General features: G+C 66.9%; 2 protein-coding genes across 3 annotated transcripts; one reads left to right on the top strand and one right to left on the bottom strand.

The window, feature by feature from the left end:
- Positions 1-544: 544 nt before the first annotated feature.
- FPGS (folylpolyglutamate synthase) lies at positions 545-5560 on the top strand. Of its 2 annotated transcripts, XM_075054630.1 has the most exons (15): positions 546-677; positions 1886-2014; positions 2122-2175; positions 2293-2357; positions 2442-2556; positions 2682-2759; positions 3057-3118; positions 3217-3319; positions 3418-3495; positions 3570-3717; positions 3797-3895; positions 4103-4253; positions 4357-4432; positions 4734-4800; positions 4897-5560. In XM_075054630.1, exons 1-15 carry the CDS (start codon positions 570-572, stop codon positions 5319-5321), a joined length of 1758 nt encoding a protein of 585 aa, XP_074910731.1. In that variant the 5' UTR covers positions 546-569; the 3' UTR covers positions 5322-5560. The 2 variants fall into 2 exon arrangements, with proteins under 2 accessions (XP_074910730.1, XP_074910731.1); XM_075054629.1 differs by lacking the exon at positions 3057-3118 and having other exon boundaries at positions 545-677; positions 2682-2763; positions 3123-3319.
- A 104-nt stretch (positions 5561-5664) lies between these two features.
- ENG (endoglin) lies at positions 5665-17169 on the bottom strand. Its single transcript, XM_075054628.1, has 15 exons — positions 17051-17169; positions 12923-13080; positions 10477-10611; positions 9711-9873; positions 9359-9515; positions 9047-9179; positions 8643-8817; positions 8409-8551; positions 8146-8283; positions 7817-7861; positions 7585-7695; positions 7235-7480; positions 6952-7015; positions 6751-6852; positions 5665-6303 (listed from the first exon to the last, which is right to left on the bottom strand). The coding sequence occupies exons 1-15, from the start codon at positions 17106-17108 to the stop codon at positions 6185-6187; spliced, it is 1947 nt and encodes a 648-aa protein (XP_074910729.1). The 5' UTR covers positions 17109-17169; the 3' UTR covers positions 5665-6184.
- Between the last annotated feature and the right edge of the window lie 490 nt (positions 17170-17659).

Below are 17659 nucleotides of genomic sequence, written 5' to 3'. Positions count from 1 at the left end.
GGAGAAAGCAGCTGGAGTGCTGTAAGACAGCACCTCTCTCATCCCTGAGGACGGGTGCCTGGGGTTGGGTTCGGACATTGCAACTCCCTCCCTGGTGCTCCCCTCCTGGGGGGTGCCCACCCCTGCGCTGTTAACGGGCAGGAGGGCCAGCGCAATTAGCGCTGCAGCGGATTAACACAGCAGCACGAGCAGAGGGTGAGGGGGATGCTGCCTGGCTGGGGGCCGGAGAGCTGAGGCGGGGGGGGGGGGGCCTGCCCCCCAGAGCAGCCCCCTGTGTCCCGGTGTCGTGCTGCGGGGACCGGGGCCGCCGAGCTGCGTCCTGGCTCGGCCGTGCCGAGGGACCTCAAGCCGGGGTTCGGCTTGCTGGCTCCGGGGGAGGAGGAAGGGTCCACGCCCGCTCGCCCTCCCTCCTCCCTCGCTGCCCCTCGCAAAGATGGCGCCCCCCTCCGACGTGGCGGCGCACTGCCCATTTCAAAGATGGCGGCGGGCGAGGGCGGGGGCTGGTGGGGGGTGGTCCCGCCCCAGGGGGTGGCGCGGGCTCCCGGCGGCAGGCGCGCGGCGCGGCGGGGATGGTGGCGCGGGGGCTGCGCGCGCTACGTGGGGCGTTGCGGGCAATTGCCGCCGCCGAGCGCCGGTTCAGCACGCGGCCGGCGCGTGCCCCCGCCATGGACTACCAGGTACGGGCGGGGGGGGGCGGGCGGGACCTCGCACCGAGTGCTGCCGGGGAGGAGGGGGGGGGGGGGGGGGGCCTGGATCGTGCGGCGGGGGCACCGGGAGGCTGCAGCCGACCGGACTGCGCGCTGGGGCCCGGGGCATCCTACCGAGCCCGGCGCTGGAGAGCGGCCGGTGGGGCTCCCCAGTACCGGCGGTCCCTTCTCCAGCCGCAGGCCTGCGAGCTCGGGGGTGGGCGGGTCACGGGGCCGGGACAGCGAGGTGGCTCCGGTACCGTGCGGGGCGGCCGGACCCCCGGCCCCGCCTGCGGGGTTGCCCCTCTCCCGCAGCCCCGGGCCGCGCCAGCCGCCGCTCGTCATCTCGCCCTTCTTTCCGCCGGTGCCCCGTCCCTCGTGGCGGCACCGGCGTGACCCCGGCCCGCGGCGGGACGCGGTCCGACAGGCAGGGGCGCGTCCCGGGCCCGCGCGGCTGCCTGGGTGAGGGACGGTGCGGAGCCCCCCGGGAGAGGGGACCTGTCCTACCCCAGCCCCGCGCTCACCGGAGCCAGAACCGCCACGGGTCCCCGCGCCGCCGGCTGCGGGGACGGGGCCCGGCTGCTCGGGTGGGGTGTCCCCACGCTGGGGACACGGGCTTGTCCCACGCCAGGTCCCCACCGCGGCGGTGCCGGGGCCAGGCCCGCATCCCCCCCGGTGCGGGTTCCGGGAGCTCGGTGGCACCGGTGACCTCTGGCAGCGGCCGTGGCTGTGTCCCGCGTGCGCCACGCAGGTGCAGCTCTGTTGCTTCGTTTGCGCCTATAATTAAACACCAGCGGGCACAGGTGCCAGCACCGGAGCACCGCCCGCTCGCGCCCACGGGCGGCCTTGTGCCGCTGGGGCGGAGGTGGGTGCTGGGTGCTGGGCTGCCCTGTGCCCCCCCCCCCCGTGGGGTCAAGGGGCACCCGGGAAGGGGCGGGTTCCCCTTGCCGATAAGTAGCCCGTCCCCACGGCATCCCCGCGACAGACGCTGGCGCTGCCGGCACATCCCCGCAGGGCCATGGCGGAGATGCCGCCAGCGTGGGCGGCTGCGGGTGCTGCCGAGGGAACTGAGCCCCACGGGGTGGGTGGAGGTGCAGTGGGCACAGGGCAGGCTGGCCCCCCCGGGGCCGTGGCGGTGGGCACAGCCCTGAGGCTGCGGTGATGGGCGCCATCCTGACCACCTCCGGCGGTCTTTCCAGGACACCATCCGGACCCTCAACACCCTGCAGACCAACGCCAGCTACCTGGAGCAGGTGAAGCGGGAACGTGGTGATCCCCAAGCCCAGCTGGAAGCCATGCGGGGCTTTTTGGAGAGGAGCGGGCTGAAGGTGAGGGGGGTCCCTGTCCCTGTCCCCCCCCCCCATCCCAGCAGCGGTGCCGCCATGCTCGGCGCTGGCTGCCATGGGGGTCTCACGGGGTGGTTGACCTCCTGCAGGTCGAGGACCTGGATCGACTGAACATCATCCACGTCACAGGGACGAAGGGCAAGGTGAGGCGGGCGGGCAGTGCCGGGGGAGCCTGGGGGGGGCGAGGGGGGCCACCAGCATCTGTGGCTCCGTTTGCCCCTGCCCTGGCACGGGGGGTTTTAACGCTGCCGTCTCCTCAGGGCTCGGTGTGTGCCTTCACCGAGTCCATACTCCGCAGCTACGGGCTGAAGACTGGCTTTTACAGGTGGGCAGGGGGGGTTAGGAGGTTTGGGGGGGCCGGTGGTGCCGTGCCTGACCATAGCCCCCACCTGCTCTGCCCCCCCCCCAGCTCCCCTCACCTGGTGCAGGTGCGTGAACGAATCCGCATCAATGGGCAGCCCATCAGCAAGGACCTCTTCAGCAAGTACTTCTGGCTCGTCTACAACCGCCTGGAGGAGACCAAGGTGGGGGTGGCAGGGCTTGTGGGGGGTGCTTCCTCCCCTGGGACCCCCCCCTCCCCAGAGCTGTGGACCCCAGCGCCGTTCGGGGATGCTCCATGCCATCCTTTTATGCCCGCTCTGTCCGGCAGGACCCGGCGTGTGCCAGCATGCCAGCATACTTCCGCTTCCTCACCATCATGGCCTTCCACGTCTTCCTGCAGGAGAAGGTAGGTGGTGGTGGCCTCCAGCTTGTGATGGGGACGTCACGTTAGTGGGGACTTCGGGGAGGGGGGACACCTGGGGTCCAGCCCTGACCTGGGGGTGAACTTGGCATCGGTCGGGCTGTTGTGGCTGTAACCAGGGATGCTGTGTCAGGTGGATGGTCTCCTCACGAGTGGGGTGCATGTTCAGGCATGGGTTTGGAGGGATGGTGGCAGGGTCCGGGCCCCACCTGCATCCCTGAATCCATGGGGACACATGCTGCTGGTGGCCCTGTGATGGCTCCAGTGTCCTCGTGTCCCCAGGTGGACCTGGCGGTGGTGGAGGTTGGCATTGGTGGTGCCTATGACTGCACTAACATCATCAGGTAGGAGCCAGCGGAGCCGAGCCCGTCCCCGGGGCTGCCAGGGCCTGGTGTCCCCACGGCGGAGGGACAGCAGGGACACTGCCATGCTGTGTCCCCAGGGCGCCGGTGGTGTGCGGGGTCTCGTCCCTGGGCATCGACCACACCAGCATCCTGGGGGACACCATGGAGAAGATCGCCTGGCAGAAGGGGGGCATTTTTAAGGTAGGGAGACCCAGTCCTCCACCCTCTCGCAGTTTCAAGGTGTGCTCCCTCGTGGCCCTGAGCAGCCCCGTGGCCCTGAGCACCCCCATCCTTCGCAGCCTGGCGTGCCGGCGTTCACCGTGGCGCAGCCGGAGGGGCCGCTGGAGGTGCTGAGGGACCGAGCTCAGGAACGGGAGGTGAGTTGGGTGGTGGTGGGGGTGGATGGGGGATACCCCATGGCGGGGGGGAGCTCAGCCTCTTCTCTCCGCAGTGTCCCCTCTACCTCTGCCCGGAGCTGGATGCCTTCGAGGGGGACAACCAGGCGCTGGAGCTGGGGCTGGCGGGCGCCCACCAACGCTCCAATGCCGCCCTGGCCTTGCAGCTGGCACGGACCTGGCTGCAGCTCCGCGGCTGTCGGGGTAACGTGGGGGGACGGGGATGGGGGGGTGAGACCCCGTAGTGGCCCCCAGGGTCTCAGCGGGGCGCCTATCCCCCCAGGTCTCGGGGAGCTGAAGGAGGTGCCATCAAGCACCGAGCTGGTGGGGAGGCTGGTGCCGCTGGCACCCACCTTTCGACCCACCGATGCCATGATCCAAGGTGCGGTATGGCTGTGCCGGGCTGCACCCCCCCCCGCTGTCGTGTTGCAGGGCTCAGCGGGGGGGGACACCACACCGGGCCCCCGGCCAGTGCTGCCCGTACTGCAGGGCACAGCCTGGCTGCCCGCCCCGCATTTGATCCCCACTGGGGTCCCGGTGCTGGAGGGGCACCTGGGGGTCCCAGCCCTGTGCCCCCCCCCACTCCCAGGCCTGCGGGACACGGAGTGGCTGGGCCGGACCCAGGTGCTGCCCCGCGGCCCCGTGACGTGGTACCTGGACGGGGCTCACACCACCAGCAGCATCCAGGCTTGTGTCCGCTGGTTCCGCCAGGCTGCCCTCAACCAGGACAAGCCCCACGAGTAAGGAGGGACGTGGGGGGGGAACGACACACCCGGCGGGGCACGGTGGTGCTGCTGGGGGTCCCCATGGGGCACGGGCCACCCCCACCCTTTCTCCCCGCAGCGGCTCCGAGGTGCGTGTGCTGCTGTTCAACGCCACGGGGGACCGGGACTCGGCGGCACTGCTCAAGCTGCTGCTGGTGAGGTTTTGGGGGGGGGGGGGGGGGTGTCAGTGGGCCTGGACGCCTGGGTTCTTCTGCCTGTGCTGGGACCTGCTTTGCTGTGAGTGCAGGGAGCCACGAGGTGGAGCTGATGCCGTGTGCTGTCTGTCTGTCTGTCCACCCTGCTGTCCCTGGTTGTATCCCGCCTCAGTGCGTCCCCCCCAGGGGGTCTCACAGCCCTGGATGCAGGGGGGAACTCAGATGTGGGACAGGTCCCGGTAGGAATCCCATGGGTGGGTCCTGAGGGCTCCCACAGCGCTGACCCCCCCTCTCCCCACAGCCCTGCCACTTTGACTACGCCGTCTTCTGCCCCAACTTCACGGAGGTGTCGATGGCCAGCAACGCAGGTGAGTGCCGGGGAGCCAGGGTCTCCCCCGGCCCCCCCATCCCTGAACCCTCCCTGGCCCCACCTAATCCCTGACCCCCATCCCCATCTCTCCCAGACCAGCAAAACTTCAACGTGACGCTGGAGACCGCCCTGACCCGCTGCCTGGAGAACCAGCAGACATGGACCCGGCTGCTGGAGGAGAAATCGGGGCAGGACCCCTGGCTCTCGGCTCCCCTGCGGGCGGGGGGGCTGCTGCAGCCAGCTCCTGCCCGAGGGACCTTGCTTCTGGTCCCCCCAGCTCCGCGACCCCTCAATTCTCCAGCCCTCGTCTTCCCTTGCCTGGCCCAGGCGCTGCGGTGGGTGGCACAGGGCCGGGACCCCCACCTGGCAGCACCCACCGCCACGGGGGCTCACCACCCCGCCGCCAGCAGCGGGGCCGTGCTGCTGCAGGAGGCGGCCGCCATCCGTGTCCTGGTCACCGGCAGCCTGCACTTGGTGGGGGGGGTCCTCCGGCTGCTCGACCCTGCGCTCTCCCAGTAACGTGAGGGTGAATGGGGCTTTGCCCCTCTTTTTACTTGAAGGTACATTTTACCGGTTTTTACTTTTTACCGGTTCTGCCCCCGATGATGCTTGGAGATGGCTGGGAGGGGGCACGCGGGACCCCCAACCCCATCCCGGCTCGGATCTTTTCACCCCAGTGCCTTGTACCTGTGTCCCCACTGGGGACACTGGCCATGGGGGGTATGCTCCCAGCCCACCTTGGTGAAACCAACTAGGGGGGGCCCCAGGCTGTAGGGGGGCTGCCCCAGGCTGTGCCGGAGTCCCGGTGCCTGGGGGGGTGGACGGTTTTGTGGGGGGCAGTAGGTGAGAGCCTCGAGCTAACTTAACGTAGGGAAGATTTTTATTATTAATAAGAGTTTGTAACTTGGATGGGGAGCTGGGGGGGGGTGGTTTCTGCCCAACGCCCTGTGGGGGAGCAGCAGCCCTGCACCCCCCCCCCTCCCCAATAAACCTTGCTGCTCCCAGTGGTGCCTGCTGCCTTCTTGGGGGGACGCAGGAGGGGTGTGGGTGTCACCTCAAGTGCTGGGGCACGTCCTGGGGGCACCCACTTTTGCCCCCCCTGCCCCCATTTGATGGGGAGCCTTGGGGGGGCTTTGGCAATAGCTGCTCTCTCTACCTCCCTGGCACACCCAGCAGTGGGTGACCCTGGGGAGGTCGCAGGGTGCCCCCCCTCCCCGGCGTGGGCTGTCCTCGGGGGGCTAAAGCATTCACTGAATGAGTAACGGAGGCCCCCTCCGGGCTCAGCCTGAGATTTGGGGCAAAAAACCAGCTTAATGGAGCTGGGATGTGTCCCCAAGTCCGGCGGATGGGGGCTGGCCAGGCTCGGGGGGGCCTGGGGGGGGTCAGGCCATGCTGCTGGTGGAGCAGGGGGTGCTCTGGGTGCTGCCGATGCTGTGGTTGGTGCTGCTGCTCTCCGAGGCTGGCGCCGTGCTGGAAACCGGCTGCAGTTTGGAGGTGGGACCTGGCTCACGCCGCCCGCCATGGGGAGAAACACCAAGGGGAAACCAGACTCAGGGTGGCCAGTGGTGGCCGTGGCTCGTCCCCATGGGACCTTCCAGCCCCCATGCGCAAACCTTCCCGCATTGCTCCCCAGCCGGCCCATGAGCCCCCGGGATGGAGATGGGCACGGGGGACCATGGTGGCACCAGGAGCAGGAGTTAGGGCAGGTGGCAGCGGGGGACCCCAGGGAAGTAGGGGGGACCCTGGGAAGCTGTGGGGTTATTCCCCTGTGGCATTGCCAGGAAGGCCGTATGGATGATGGCAATGCAGCAGCCTGGTCCCTGGCTCACGTGGGCACCTTGGCCAGGGGGCTTTGGGCCAGGGTGGGACATGGGCAACCCCGCAAGGGACATGTGTGTGGCCCCTCCCCATCCCACTGTGGGGGTCCCCAGGGGCGGTGGATACTCACGGGTGTGCGAGTAGATGTACCAGAGCCCGGCAGTGAGGAGTGCCCCGATGAGGAAGGCGCCGAAGGTGATGCCCAGGACAGCGGCCAGCCCCAAACCGTGATCTGCAGGAGAACGAGGCCATCAGCACCACCACGCTGGGGGGAAGGGTCCCCTACTCACTTCCACTCCTGCCCCGGCTCCCTCCCCTGCCCCAAACTCACTGTTGGGTGGCCGCCAGCTGTCCTTCACTGTCACCTCCAGGACCTTCTCGAAGATGGTGTTGTTCTGCGGAGGTGGAGGCGGGGGTGAGGGGTGGGGAGGGGGAGACCCACATCCCATCAGGGGGACAGGGCTGGGAGCCCCCAGGCTCTTTGGGGACTGGGGGTGCTGCTCCCAGCTGGGATTCCCCACTCCGCAGTGTGGGACAAAGCTGGCAGGCTGCCACCGCCGATGGCGGGGACCAGCACGGTGGCATCATGGAGTGGGGGGGTTACTCACGCTGACCTGCAAGCCGGCGTTGCACTTGAGGGTGGTGGACAAGGGAACGCGCCCGCCCTCGGGGATGGCGTAGGTGAAGCGGAAGCGCCAGACCTTCCTCCCGTGGCTGCTGGGGGGGCCCTCCAGCATGGTCACCCCCTTGCCGCGTGCCTCCCCACCTTGCACCAGCAGCACCGACTCCCGCCCCGGTGCCCCCAGCCAGCACTCCTTCAGCTGCAGGTCGGACGGGTGGTCCTCCCACCGCATGGATGCCTGCCGTGGAGAGTGGGGGGGGAAGGGGGACACATCATCAGGGTCACCGGCCTGGGGATGGCTGGACCCCCCCTGCAACCCAGGCACCCAGCCGGTGGCAGTACCTGCACGAAAGCCTCCTTGTTGACCTCCAGCTCCGTCTGCGGTGCCTCAAAGGCGGCGGTGGGGAAGAGGCGCAGGAAGAGCTCCCGTGGGATCTTGCACTCGAAGGCCACCTGCGAGTGGGGACGGTGCTGATGTCACCCCCCCCCCAGCACCCAGCCGGCAGTGGCACTGGCACCCTTCTCCCACAGTCCCACTCCCCTCCCCGGTCCCACTGGGAAACCCGGCTCTTACCCGCACGCTCCGGGGCGCTGCACCCTTGGCCAGGTTGAGGATGAGCTGCCAGAAGGTGGAGAAGGTTGGATCAGCCAAGCGGTCCCCACGGTCGGGGTCCATTGTTCCCACTGGGATGGGATGGGGGTCCTACCACCCGCCCCCCCCCCCCCCCCATCTCCACCAGCACCCAGGCGCAGCAGCAGGGCTCAGCTGTGGGCTGCAGCAGGATGTTTCCAGCCATGAAAAAACAAGGACGTCCCAGTGGAGAAGCCCCACCGGGCATCACTGAAGCCCCCGTGGGGCATCAATGGGGCTGGGGGCAGTGCCCCGGCTGGCCCCCTACTCACCTCATTGTTGGCGTGGCCCCTGTCCTCCAGCGAGGTGCCGCAGTGGCTGAGGGGGGTTCTCAGCATGAAGTGAGTGGCATTTTTCTCTGCCTGGCAGTTGATATCCCGCAGTGTGATGTTCACCACATCCTTGATGGGCTGGGAGAAACAAACCCAGTGGTCACTCACTGGCTGGGGAGAGCCCCGTCCCACCCACCCCGAGCAGGATGCAACCCCCCCTGGGTGACACTGGCGGGCATCAGACCCCCCCCAACCCCCCTTACCTCCAGGTGGGACCTGGCGATGACGATCTCCATGGTTTCATCCGTGCACTTCCAGGGACGGAGCATGAATAGCAGCGTGTGGGGCAGCGAGTTGGCGGTGGGGGCCGGGGTGGTGGGTGTTGCGGGTCCCCTCCTGATCGCCTCTGCGGGCCAGAGAGATGGGGGGGGGGGCTGAGTGGGGGCGGTGGGACCCCCCCCCCATCCTGCCCAGCCCTGGGGCGCCAGGGGCCTCACCGTGCTCCTGGATCTCCAGGCTGACGCGGGTGCTGGCGGGGATGGCGGAATAGGAGGCGATGACGCTGTAGTTTTTCTCGAAGGCTTTGGCGACGAGGCCCCACTCTGTGTCAGGCAGGAGCTCCCCAGGGAACAGCATCGCGGAGATGGACATGATCTTGTAGTTCCCGGAGACCTACGGTAGGGGAGTGGGCAGCACAGGGTGGGCTGAGCGGGGATGGGGACAGGCAGGGATGCTCAAGGCAGGGACGGCTTCTGGGTTAGGAGGGCTTGCAGCGAGGGGGCTGCCATGTCCCCAGGTGCCCTCCTGCCACCCTCCCCGTGCCACTGGCATCTCTTGGCATCTGGCAGCCCCCTTGGTGGGGGTCGGGGGGAACACACGTCCCTCTCAAGAGGGGCCCTACCAAGAACTGGATGTGGCAGTTGTTGACGGAGAGGCACCAGGTGAGGTTGGCCCGGCTCTGCAGGATGAGGATCTGGTTGCTCACGGCTCTCTCCGGACAGCTCAGGGACAAGTTCACCTCTGTGATGGGGGAGCTGCGAAACCACGAGATTCCCCCCAGCATCAGCATCCCACATCGGTAGATCCTGTACCCCTCCTTGGGATGGGGGAGGTCTCTGCCTGTGAGACACCCCAACCCCTTCTTGAGCATCTCCAAGCATGTCCCACCCCCCCTGCCACCCCCGGGGGTCCCACTGCTGGCACTGCGCGGTACCTGGGCTCAGGCTGCAGGCGGATGATGTGGGCAGCCCTGGTGCTCTGGGTGTCCCCGCGTGAGCAGCCCTTCACCCCGTAGAAGAAGACCTCAGTCTCGAGGTGCGGCGTGGCATTGAAGCGCTCCTGGGGGATGCAGTCCCGGGGGCTGTCGGTGGCTGTGGAGGTGAGGGGGGGTCACCAAAGCCAAACCGTGCTCAGCAGGTGGGGAGATGCTCCAGGCCAGGGGCATCGGTCCCTATAGCATCTCCCCCGGGACCGTGCTTCGCCCCGGTGGGTCGTCACCCTTCAGGAGCAGGAAGAGCATCGCTGCCCACCCTGGCCCCCCAGTGCCAGCCCCCGGCCCCACGCACCTTCTCCCAGGCGGACCTGGACCCAGCGGGGGTCCCGCAGCTCGCTGTACGATGTGATGCCCCTGTAGGTGTCCCGAGCCCAGGCCAGCAGCTGCCCCTCGCTGGCGGCCACGGGTGGCTCGGGGCCCTGTGCTTCGATGGTCCCCGGGCTGAGGTGGGCGTCCTGCGGGGCGAGCAGCAGCCTGAGCCGGGGTGGGGGGGGGGAAGGTGCATCCCTCCCTGGCACAGGCTGGCACGGTGAAAGCGTGGAAAGCCTTTCCCCCGGCATGGATGATGCAGGTGTAAAGCTAAGCCAGGTGAGCATCCCTGGAGCCCTGGCTCCATCGTGGCTGGGGGTCACCCCAGATGAACGGGGATTTTTGGGGCCACGGGCTGGGAGCAGCGTGGGCAGCCAGCGGCACGCGGAGAGCTCAGCCCACTTTATTATTAGCCACAAACAAAGCAGGAGGTTTATTTTGCTAACAAAGCGCCCGGGCCCGGCTCAGCTCGCTGGAGCCAAACCCCATCCCTGACCTTCCTCCCGCCATCCGGAGGAAACGGGAGCTTTTTCCAGCCCTGTGCGTCATTCCCTGCCCAGCCAGCCCCGTGCTCAGCGCTGCCGGCAGCGGCCAGTTGCGTTCCCTCCTCCCCGGGGCACCATGAGCACCGTCTCCAGAGTTGGGGGTACCAGTCTCCTCCAGGGATGCCCCCCCCCAAATATATCTGGGAATGGCCCCAGCCCTGCTGCCCCCCGGGGTTGCTCCTGGTGCGGGGCTGCGGCACTCACGGTGTGGACGATCAGGTCCGGGCACGGGGAGGTGATGATGGCTGAGCAGCGGGCACACAGGAGGATGAGCACGGGTGACGGGGCGCAGCTACCAGCTTGTGGTGTGACGGACACCTTCAGTGGGAAGGCTGAAGCCTGGGGGGGGAAAGGGGAGAGTGTCACCACCGCAGCCACCAAGCCCCAATTATTGTCACCTCCCTGGGTGCCCCCTGGCCACCCCACCTGTTCCCGGAGCCAGAGGCAGCAGGGAGAGCCCTCGGGCTGGCCCCAAGCACAAGCCATGCGGAGGCAGCTGTGGCCAGGCTTAGGGGGGCAGGCTGGGGGGATGCAGAGATGCCACATGGATGTGTACCCACACCGGGGGGGGCAAACAACCCCTGGCTCCCCTGAGCAAGGGACCAGAGCGTTCCCACCTCAGAGTTGGTGACACTGGGGTCCAGGGCACCCCCATACTGGGGTCTAGGCACCCCCCCCTTGGGGACCAGGGCATCCTTGCATCAGGGACTGAGTAATCTCTGCACTGGCCACCCTGGTGTCTCCCCACTACAGACTGGGGTGTCCCCACACCAGAGACTGACATGTCCCCACACCAGGGACTGGGGCATCCCTACACCAGCAATCAGAGCATCCCCACACTGGGACTGGAGCATCCTCACACCTGGGGCCAGGGCATCCCCACCCTGGGCACTGGAGCATCCCCACTGTAGGTACCAGGGTGTCCTCCCACTGAAGACCAGAGCATCCCCACCCTGGGCACCAGGATGTCCCCCCTGGGTTCCCCAGCCCCATCCCAGCACCATGCAGCCGCTCCAGGCTTGGGACCAGCCATACTGGTGCAGAGGGATGCTGGGGGCACAGCAGTGGCACGCACTGCTCCCTGTGGCCAGCACTGCCCGGTGGCCTCCAGCCAGAAATCCGGATGGGGAAGCCAAAACACCAGGCGCTAAGTTTGGCAACTGCTGCCTGAATCACCGCTCACAAAGTGCTGAGCCAGGCAGCAAGCAGGGAAAACCAGCCGGGGACCAGCAGGGTGGAGGCAGCTGCCAGTGCCGGGCACTGGGCCGGCGGGATGGGGCTGTGGGCATCCTGGCCTGGCTGTGGCCCTGTGGCGAGCGTGGGTGGCCGGGGTCCCCGGGTGGCCCCGGGCGTCGGGGAGGAGCCGGTGGCTTTTTTTCCTGCCGCGTGTTTTGCGATGCTCCATTGTTCAGCTGTGCGAGCGGCGGGAGCCTTGCTACTGCCCCGCCGCCGCCTTTCAGGTTATTTTTTTCTTTTTCTTTTTTTTTTTTTGCATCGTGGGGATCTGCTTATAGAAAGCTGCTTCCAGTAATTCTTCTGTGAGTGGAGCCGCGTCCCTGCCTGGCTCCCCCCGTGCGCCGCAGGGCTCGGTGCCGCAGCCGTGACATCAGCGCGTGTCCCCCACTGCCGCCGGTGACAACCCTGGGGCACCCCCAGCCCCGGCGCTTATTCACGAGCCTGGGTGCCAGGGCCACGTCACACCAAGCTGCGACAGAGGGGCCCTTGCAAAACGCACCCGGCCCCAGCGGCTCCTGGCCCAGCTCCTGCCTCCCCCTGAAAAGCAGAACTGGGAGAGCCAGGAGGCGGCGGGGAGGGGGGAGCGTGGCGCCGGGTGGCCCAGGGCTGGGCCAAAATCGAATGCTGGGTTTGCTGGGGCCCAGATAGCACGAGGATTGCTGGGCCATGCTGCAGAGCAGCTGTGCAAACCCACATGCTGGTGCAAACTCAGGTGCTGGTGCAAATTCATGCACCAGTGCAAAGTGGGCATGGTTGATGGTTGGACTCGATGGTCTTGAAGGTCTTTTCCAACCTAAATGGTTCTATTCTATTCTATTCTATTCTAAACCCACCCACCCGCGCCAACCAGTACTGGTGCCACCCAGGTATGCAGCCCCAGCCCTGCTGCTGCTCTGTGCTCATCCTCGCCTGAAAGCTGCCTGGGGCACCCACAGCGTGGTTATTGCCCCTCAGCAGGCTGTGCAAATGCTGGCGACCAGGTTTCCGCTCGCTCGGCTGCCTTCAAGTGATGTGCCTCCCTCCATCCCTCTATCCCTACTCCGTCCCTTCATCCATCTCTCTCTCCATCCCTGCCTCTCCGGCGTGGTCCCCATTGGGTGCCCGGGGCTCTGCCCTGCTCCCGAGCTGGGACCAGGCCACCTCCCCAGGGAAACAGGGGTTCCTCGGACATCCAGCGCAGAGACGGTCCCGGCAGCATGGGCTGCTAGAAAAATTGCCTCTAAAGACTTTAAATCTCTGTTAGGGCCAGAGACACCCCTGGCTGTGCTGGGAGAAGAAGCTTGGTGAAGAGGTTAATCCAGGTCCTCTTGCTGTGCCTTAGAGGAAACAGTTTCAACTTCAGGACACCCTGCCCGGTGCAGACAGTGCTGGAGTGACAGTGTCGGGGTGATGCACGGGGACCCCGCTTGCTCACCTTGGACCACTCGACTCTGAGGATGTGGACTTCATGGCTGCTGCCTACGGAGCTGCTGCTGACACAGCCCCGTGGCACCGTGCTGGTGGCATAGGACAGGGTGATGGGCGGCTCCGCCGTCACCGGCTGCAGGTCGCAGCCCTCGGCTCTCCCGGGGTCTGGGAGGAAAACAAGAGACAGTCAGTCCCCGCCATGCAGACGTGGGGTGACAGGACACGGAGGGGACGTGATGTGGGAGGGGGCTGCATTGCAACGCCAGCCCCGGCCCTGTCCCCCTATCCCCGGCACGGCTTCACCACGGCCCCATTGCCGGCACAGTGCCTGCGGGACCATCTGCTACGTGTTTGCTCAGGGCTCGTCTGCCGCTGCCAGCGACCACGTTAATGACCCTCGGATCCGGGCTGGAAAAATCCGCTGTCCTCGCTCGGCGCTGCCGCGTGCCAAAACTCGCGCCCAGCTGCCCCGAACGCTCGGGCGGTGGCGGAAGCCCCCCCGCGTCCCCTATGCTGCAGGAAAGCGGGAAGCTCAGGTATGGAAATGGCCGTAAAGCTCATCCTCCGCAGGCGCCGAGGCGTGAGCTTTGCCCCATCCCGAACCCCCCGCACGGCGCGCGAGCGAGCAGGGCTGGTGGGCGGCTGCCAAGGGAAATCCTGAGCGCGTTTGAAAGCCTGATCCTGTAAATCCCCATTTGCCTCGGCCATTTCCCCTGCCCCAGGCAGTCCTGCTGTGGCCGGGCTGTCCTCGAGCTGGCCCCTGTGCCGGGAGGTGTCCTAGGGACCCACTTGCACCTATGGGTGCCCCCTTGGAGGGGGCTGGGCAGCGTGGAGCCCCACGGCCACAGCTGGGGGCTTCCCATGGGGAGACCGTGCCTGGGACCCTGTGTTTGCTTTGGAGGTGACCACTGAGCTCTGTCCCTTCCCATCCCATCCTTTCCCATCCCGGGGGGCTCCAGCCACCGCGCCGGGAGGTGACTGGACCCCACGCCAGGGCCACCTAGCCCCCCCCAACAGGGACCGGGGCTGGAGGGCGTGATGCTCCGGGTTGTCGAGGCTTTGGGATGTGGCAGCCGGCAAAGGGCCACTTGTGCCATGTGCCCATCACGGCACCCCTGGTCCACATCTCGCCATCGAGGTGGCGTGGCCGTGACAGCAGGGTCACGGCGCAGACCCCCCCTCCAGTGACGCTGCCGCGGGCCCACCTATTGTCCAGCGCTTCCTCCCCCCAGCGTGGCGGCCGTGCGGCCGGCAGCATCGGGAGGAAGATAAACACCCGCTTATCTGGGCGCCGCAGACTGCGTCCCTCTTCCCCTCTGCTCCTGCCCCGACGGCACCGGGCACAGCCACGAGAGACCCCTGGCATTGCTGGGCAGAGGACGGGCAGCTCATCACACCTCTGGCAGCATCCCGCGGGGAGGTCAGGTAGGGCCGAGGCTGCGCTCGCCCCCCGCACAGGGCATGGATGCCGGCAGAGGGGATGCAGGGCAGCGGTGCCAGCCGGGCACCGTCAGTCCCTGGAGGCAGCGGGCTCCAGCATTATGTCAGGATCAGATAAGGGGGCTCAGCTGGGCCGCCCGGGGCAATCAGATAAGGGCACTGTTATTTTTGTACTCCAGGAAAGGGAAAAAAAAATAAAAAGGAAGAAAGAAAGAAAATCCACTTTATGTTTTTCCAGCCGCCCGCCCTCTCCCTTGCTCCGGCGCGGCCAAGACCAGAGAGCGGGGACAGTCCCACCGCAGCTCCCCCGCGGGTCAGGGACCGGGGGGGCAATTCCTGGGGTTTTGGGAGCAGATCAAAGGCCCTGGGCAGAGAGCAACGCCCAGGGGTGCCGGGCTGGGGGGTGCGGAGCCAGGGTGGCTCTGGCAGCGCAGGATGCCCCATGGGACGGGCAGCGCCGCTCTGGCATCCCGGCATCCGGCTGTGCCGCCTCGGCATTTGTGTAACAAGCTGGCCGGTCTCAGCCCGGGTCACTGCAAACCTGAGGGGGGATTGTCACCTTCCGAGCCACCGCTGGCTGTTGGACCGTGCAGAGGTGGCATCAGGGCGCTGATGACAGGGCAGATGGGACCAGGCTTTGGGACTGATGCAGGCCATGTCATTCCTGCCCCTCTCTAAGTCAGCCAGGCAGTGGGCAGCCTCTCCCTGCGGATAGGAAGGGTCGACCCAGCGCCGTGCTCACCCCATGGGGAGCAGCGCCAGTCCCCCGCCTCTGGAAATCTGCTGTGTCCACGAGGCCCCGTGGCACTGTGCCCACCATGGGCACCCCCGGCACTGCACCCGCTGTGGACACCCCAGTTCCGTGGATCCCTGCCGGAGAGAGGCAGCAGCCGGACAGGACATGGCATATGTGGCACAGCTACGCAGGACAGGGACCGTATAGCTACATAGGACAGGGACGATATAGCACAGTCACATAGGATGGGGACCATATAGCACAGCTACCTAAGTTTGGGATGGTACGGCACAGATGAATAGGACATGGTCTATATGGTGGAGTTACACGGGACAGGGACCATACAGGCACAGTCACGTACGACAGGGACTATATAGCTCAGTTACGTAGGACAGGGACTGCATTGCAGTTACATAAGACAGGAACTGTATGGCACAGCTACACAGGCTAGGGACCATATAGAACAGTTAGGAGAAGGACTGCATTAGACAGCTACATAGGACAGGGACAGTATGCAATAGCTACAGAGGATGAGGACTGTATAGCACAACTACGTAGCATAGGGACCATATACCCCAGCTAAATAGGACAGGGACCATATGGCATAGCTACATAGGACTCAGCCCATATAGCACAGCTGTGTTAGTGCAGGGACTGTATGGCACAGCCCTATAGGACAGAGACTGTATGGGACAAATACAAAGGACACGGACTGCATGGCACAGCTACGTAGAACAGAGGTGACATTGCACGGTGGTGTAGGATGGGGACCAGATGGCACAGCTACATGGTATAGGGACTATACATCACAGATAGGAAGGACAGGGCAAAACTACATAGGATGTGGACCATATGGCACAGCTATAGGATGGGAACTGTATCGCACACCTACAGAGAACACAGACCTTATTGCACATATACGCAGGACAGGGACTGCATGGCACAGCCATAGGACAGGGACTGTATGGCACAGCTATAGAGGACACGGACCATATGGCACAGCTAAAGGATGGGGACCGTACCGCACAGTTACGGAGGACGCAGAACTTACTGTATATCTATGTAGGATGGGGACTGTACGGCACAGCCACGGGGGACATGGCCCATACGGCACAGCCTCACCGGACAGAGACTGCCTGGCACAGCTACCGGGCAGTGACCGGGGGGTGACAGTAGGCAGGGAGCGGGTGCCGAGCCTGGCAGCACCCACCGGCGCTGGCCCCCGCGGTGGCCGGGAGGGACCGACCCAGCCAGGACAGGCAGTGCTGCTGGCCCCGGCCTCCTGCTGCCTTCCCAGTTCCCTTTTCCTCTGCCGGCGGGTCGCACTCCGGGGTCCCCCAGCCCCCTGCCCTCCATCCAGCATGGGTGTCCCCCCGGCACGTTGCCCCTTGAAATTTGCCCTGTGGCTTCGCAGGGACCTCGGGGTGACTTTAGTGCTTTTCTGCCAGAATGCTCCGGCGGCAGACGAACCCCCAGCTCTGTCCCCACGGCCCATGCAAGGCTTTACAGGGTTTTTCCCCTTTCCTCCCCGCTGGCTCCCAGTCAACCCACACCCCCACAGTGCCGGGAGGCCACAGAAGCCACCCCAGAGCCCCTGGGTGCCATTGCCTTGGCCGGGGCACAGCAACGGCGCCTTCGACACCTCCCGAGCCCCAGTGACGCAGCCTGGATTTCGGGGGTCCCGGGCACCAGCCGGGTCGCATCATGTGTGTCCCCCCAGGGCTGGGGGGAGGTTTGTCCCTCCCCACCCCCAGGACTGTCCCCCCCCAAAAACCTTCTCTCCCGGGAGGTTCCCAGGGGTTGACACTGGCACCGGCGCAGCCGGGACCCCTTCGGCCACCCCGCCGGGGACCCGAACCCCATCCAGCCCGGAGTCACCGGTGGGTCCCACCGCCGCCACCATCCCAGGGGGTCCCATCCCGGTGTGCCCCCCCCCCCCGAACCCCCAGCCCCACTCACCGGGGCGGCCGAGCAGAGCCAGCAGCAGCGGCAGGAGCGGGGCGGCGCGGGGGGCCATGTCCGCCTGCGGCCGCTCCCGGGGAGCCAGCGCCGAGTGCCGGGCGGCGGCGGAGGCGGCAGGAAACCGACTCCCTTCGGAGGAGGAGGAGGAGGAGGAGGAGGAGGAGGAGGAGGGTCCGCGGGCGGCGCGGCTCCGCGCCGGGAGGAAATGCCGCTGGCGGCGCTGGGGCCGTGCCGGCGGCGGGGGGGGGGGGCGGCGGTAGCTGCCCGAAACGGGGGTTGGGGGGAGGGGGGGGGAGAGGAGGGGCACCATCACCACCCCCCCCCCGGGAGGCGGCGTGCCTCAGTTTCCCCAGAGCGCGGTGCGGGGCATCACCACCGGAGTGCGCTGAGCACCGGAGAGAGGGGGGGAGAGGGGGCACTGGTATTGGGGGTGGGTGTCCCCTGGGACCCCCCCCAGGGCTGGCAGTGGTGAGCGGAGGGGTGGGACACCCGGGTTCGGGTGGGGTGCGCCCACCAAAATACCCCCCCCCCCCACACACACACACACACTGCTGCAGCACAGCCCGACCTGCACAGCGAGGAGGGGGCTGCCCCATGGCAATGGGG

The sequence above is a fragment of the Buteo buteo genome, chromosome 23, assembly GCF_964188355.1.
Source record: "Buteo buteo chromosome 23, bButBut1.hap1.1, whole genome shotgun sequence".
Taxonomy (NCBI): Eukaryota; Metazoa; Chordata; class Aves; order Accipitriformes; family Accipitridae; genus Buteo; species Buteo buteo.
Note: the sequence above shows the minus strand (reverse complement) of the source record. Positions and strands in the feature narration are given on the sequence as shown.